Source organism: Gastrolobium bilobum, unplaced genomic scaffold (genome assembly GCF_033153095.1).
Source record: "Gastrolobium bilobum isolate Gb01-03AN ecotype WA unplaced genomic scaffold, APGP_CSIRO_Gbil_v1 utg9450, whole genome shotgun sequence".
NCBI classification, from domain to species: Eukaryota; Viridiplantae; Streptophyta; class Magnoliopsida; order Fabales; family Fabaceae; genus Gastrolobium; species Gastrolobium bilobum.
Genome location: NW_026895118.1, coordinates 7,501 through 12,500, shown reverse-complemented (window position 1 = coordinate 12,500; position 5,000 = coordinate 7,501). Strand labels below are relative to the sequence as shown.

The window sequence follows — 5,000 nt, the reverse complement described above, 5'->3', positions numbered from 1 at the left end:
CAATAATGCAGTCTCGAATGAAGAGTATTCTTTTCATGAATACTGAATCCGAAGGTGAAGCCTTGCAGTCCCAAACTGATTGTCCCTTGAAATAGTAGTGCTGGATCCACTTCACCCAAAGGGAATCCTTCTTTATATGGAAGTCCCAAAGGGTCCTAGTAAGAAGGGCATTATTCCAAGTTTTGAGACAAAAAAGACCCAATCCCCCCTCATCTTTTGGGGAGCAAACAGCAGACCATGCAACCAGTGGCCTCTTCTTGCCCTCATCCGATTTGCCCCACAGAAAATTTCTACAGGATGCATTTACTCGATGAATAACCGAACAAGGGAGAGGAAAGATGCCAAGCCAAAAATTGGCAACCCCTTGGATGAAAGCTCTAACAAGCTCCAGTCTACCTGCATATGAAAGAGTCTTCCGGTTCCAGCCATTGATTAACACAGTGATCTTGGCAATAAGCGGGTCATAGTGACAAACATTTAGCCTTGAAGCTAAAAGAGGGACTCCCAAAAATCTGAAAGGAAAACAGCCAATAGGGAAACCCGTGATGCATTGAATATTATCCATTTCAAATTGGTTGATCCCAGCCATGTAGAGGGCAGACTTGTCGTTGCTGATTTGCAGACCCGAGACAGAACAGAAATGCTGCAGCTTGGATACTAGAGCAGCAACTGATGGGGTGTCACCTCTAGATAGCAGAATAATATCATCCGCAAATGCAAGATTCGAAATCTTTAGTGGAGCACACAAAGGATGATAATTATAGCTGCTGTCTTCCTGCAAAAAATTAAGATCTCTAGATAAATATTCCAAGCATAGAACAAAGAGGTAGGGGGAGAGGGGATCTCCTTGTCTCAGCCCCCTTTTTCCTCTAAACATGCCATATACTGAGCCATTGACAGCAACACTGTAAGATGTGGAGGACACACACTCCATAATCCAAGTAATAAAGAGTGGAGGGAAGTCCAATTCAGACAACATTGAACGCAAAAAATCCCAAGAGATTGAGTCATAGGCCTTGTGCAAGTCAATCTTCAATATACATCTAGGAGATACTCTTTTCCGTGCATACTTTCTGATGATCTCCTGAATAAGAAAGATGTTATCATTCATGGATCTATTTTTCAAAAAAGCTGATTGAAAAGGACCCACAATTTGCTGCAAGACAGGGGCAATACGGTTAGCAAGGAGCTTAGATATGATCTTGTACATAATATTGCAACACGAAATTGGCCTGAAATGATTAACAGTTGATGCATTATCAACTTTCGGAATCAATGCAATAACTGCATGGTTGACTTGTTTCAGCAATTTTCCAGAGGAGAAAAATTCACAAACTGCCTAAAAAATGTCCTCTCCAATGATGCTCCAGGATTCTTTAAAGAATTTGGCATTGAACCCATCCGGACCAGGGGATTTATTATCATCAAATCCAGCAACAATATTCCATACATCAGATTTTGATATGGTGCCAAGCAACATGGCAGTAAAATCAGATGGGACTTTAGGACCATTGTTTATAATAGGAATGGATGCATGTTGGATCGGCCTCTCCACCCCCAATAAGTCTTTGTAATGACAAACAAATGCTTGAGCAATATCACACTGCAAGGACAGAATATTACCTTCGGAAGTGTGAATGGCAGCAATGAATCTTTGGTGTCTCTTGCTACTAATATATTCATGGAAAAATTTAGAACATCTGTCGGCTTGCAACAAGAAATTATTCTTCAAAATCTGAGAGAAATGGCTGGCCTCAGCTTTTCTCAACAAGATAATCTGTCTTCTACTACTATCAGCTAACCCAAGCAAAGCTGCCTCATTTGGATACAACTGGAGGGATCCCAGAACTTTATTATACTCAGCTTCAGCTTCCTCAATCCTGTTGGAAATCCTGCTAAAGTGCTCATTGTACAGCCGCTTGAGAGGGCCCTTGAGATGCTTCAATCTCTTGCAGACAGCAAACATTTTAATTCCCTTAACTTGGAGCTTCCATGCTTCATAAACTGTTGGCAGGAAACTAGGCAATTCTGAAACAGAATTATGGAATTTAAATGCAACATTACCTCGACCCAATGATGATCCCAAAGAAACAATGAGGGGAGAATGGTCAGAGATGGATTCGAAACCAGGAGACTCATAGCTAGATTCCTGGAAAGCATAAGACCACAAGTGGTTGCAGAGGACTCTGTCCAGCTTGCTCCACACACGGCCATTAGTCCAAGTGAAATGGGAGCCATGGTTGTTGAGATTAGTTACACCTAGCTCCTCACAACAGTCACGAAAATCACTAGTCTCATAAGCAGTGACAGAGTTCCCATGGTGTTTGTCAGAGGGGCAAAGAATGGTATTGAAGTCCCCTAGAATAAGCCAAGGCCTATTCATAGTGGCCCCAATGTTCAGTAAGCTGGTCCATAATGCTCTTCTAGCTGTGATAGAATGCATACCATAGACAAACGAAATCTGAAAAATGTTCCCAGAGGAGCTGTCAAGAATACTGCAATGCATAAGCTGAGCAGACATGTGTAAGACAGTAAGAGTGACTTTCTGTGGCTTCCAAAGGATGAGGATACGACCAGCAGCATGGGAGGAGAAATTATGATCACATTTCCAGCCCACAAATTTTTTTTCCACAATCTGATCAGCCAAGCGATGAGATAACTTGGTTTCCAAAATGGCCAAGACATCCACTCCCCTTTTACGAAGGAAGTGCTGCACCCCTTGGTGCTTTAGAGGCATATTGAAGCCCCTAATATTCCAAGAAGCTAAAATCATCGGGTTGTATGGGGAGCTGAGTCCCCATCACAAGGAAGTAACTGATTTTTGTTCTTGCTGCCAGCTTTGACAAGAGACCCCTTATTCGGTTGCTTGGAACTGATGAGGCTGTCCTTGTGCTTCTTCTTCCTAATCCTGGATACTGCCATGGTGAAACCTTCGAAATCTGCCTCATTGTGAGAGATGGGATCAGAGCAGGAAGCATCTGTGTGAGTAGCAACTGCAGCCACTGCTTTGTTATGTAAAGCAGCATCACCCGTGGGAATAGACAAAGAGGCTTGAAGATTGCCAGCAGGCTCCTGGAGAGAAGGAAGGATAATGGGCTGGGACAATGGTGATTCAGCCACTGCCTCCACATCATGGACCCCCTCAGTTTCAATGAGTGGCTGCTGTACGGTTATCCCAGCTTTGGGAACAGATTTGCACTTAGTCACCTCATGACCTATCATCTTACAATGAGAGCAAAATGTAGGCAAGCTTTCATAATCAATAGTTTGAAAGAAGGTGGAACCATCCGGAAGTTTGCACCTTACCTCAGTTATCAGTTCCTGAGCCACATCAACCTCCACAAGTGCTCTAGCAAAGGAGATCGATTGCTTGGTTGCAGTTAACTGATCAGTTCTAATGGGAGTCCCTACTCTCGATAGGATCTTCCCCAAAGCTGCAGGATTCCAAAGCTCCAAGGGCAGGTTCTTCAGCTGAACCCAAACTGGGATCTTGCTTAATTCCTTGGAGCCAAACATGAACAACGGTGGCATAATTTTAAGTAACAATGGTCGCTGGAAAATGAAATACGGGCCAGAAGAGAGCACCTTCATCATGTCAGCTTCATTCTCAAACTTAAAAATTAGCCAGCCACTAGCATGAGTGATGAATGAGGACTTGACACCCCACTTCTTGCAGGTTTCGATCAGGGCTTTTTTCCCTGGAAATCTGCCAGCAACATACCCTACAAGGCAGTATTCCCAGCTGCCAGAAAGGTGCTGAACATCATCCTCGTCCAGTAAGACCTCTTCATCAACTGGTGGAGCCGAGAATTTGAGATTAAACCCACTCGAAGGAACTCTATTATCTTTGAACAAGTTTGCCCAAGGCTTGGCAGGATTAACAAGGAGCTTGGGGGCAGAGTTAACTTGTTCCGTATCTGGGACATCCTTTGTTACTGAATCATCTTCCCCAAGAGTGCAGGATTCTGCCTCAGTTGGTTCAGGACAATTATCAAACACCTGGTGTGCACTGCGAGGGATGGACTCTGTTGGTGATGTTGGTTCCCCTGAGCCACCCAAATCATCAACCAGTGTCACAACATGAAGTTGTTCATCAATAGCAACACTACTTGTGCCTTTAGAACTCCTACGTTCTTCGGATCTCTTACCTGTAGGTTGCCTTTTCTTCGCATTTCTACGTTTCTTGTCTCTTTCTTTATTCATCGGTTCCCAAACATACAAGCTGGGACACAACTAATCACTCCACGAATGGAGGTTAAGAAGACAAGAGATGCAGTCTGCGAAGGAAAAAATAGTAAGAGACTTGGTCGTATCACCGTTCGAAAGAAATGATTGCAGACCGACTGAAACAAGTGAATGCAGATCTGGTGACGTGTTGCAATGAGTGATAATAAACAATCGCATTCAGCATTCAACACCGCTTGCTAAGTAACAATGTCTCAGCTACCAAACAAAAATCACCGCTTGCCAATACCGCCTCAGCCTTTGCAAAAAAGCAAAGCATAAACCGAAGACTACTTGGATTCAGCCGAAGTAGATGAATCTAGAGCAATAGCAACTCTCAAAGTACCGTAGAAGCCTTCCACCCGCAATGTACAAGCCACAGGGAAGCTCCCTTGGCGGCTGGAAGCTCTTGAGTCTAAGGAGAGAGAACAGAGGAAAAGCCCTAGGAGAGAGAAAGACGACTGACTGAGAGCTCTTTCTTGATGACTGAGTGCTCTTTCTTGATTCTATGGGTGGTGGTGCATGGCCGTTCTTAGTTGGTGGAGCGATTTGTCTGGTTAATTCCGTTAACGAACGAGACCTCAACCTGCTAAATAGCTATGTGGAGGTAACCCTCCACGGCCAGCTTCTTAGAGGGACTATGGCCGCTTAGGCCACAAAAGTTTGAGGCAATAACAGGTCTGTGATGCCTTTAGATGTTCTGGGCTGCACGCGCGCTACACTGATGTATTCAACGAGTCTATAGCCTTGGCCGACAGGCCCGGGTAATCTTTGAA

The 5,000-nt window shown here is 44.1% G+C and overlaps 1 protein-coding gene across 1 annotated transcript; it reads right to left on the bottom strand.

Moving 5' to 3' along the window:
• Positions 1–1,339: 1,339 nt before the first annotated feature.
• On the bottom strand, positions 1,340–2,737 carry LOC133313955 (uncharacterized). The gene has a single exon (XM_061515407.1). The coding sequence runs from the start codon at positions 2,735–2,737 to the stop codon at positions 1,340–1,342; it is 1,398 nt and encodes a 465-aa protein (XP_061371391.1).
• Between the last annotated feature and the right edge of the window lie 2,263 nt (positions 2,738–5,000).

Bases quoted from the DNA above. Each gene is read 5' to 3' on its own strand.
- LOC133313955 (XM_061515407.1), bottom strand. From the start codon at position 2,737: ATGCCTCTAAAGCACCAAGGGGTGCAGCACTTCCTTCGTAAAAGGGGA.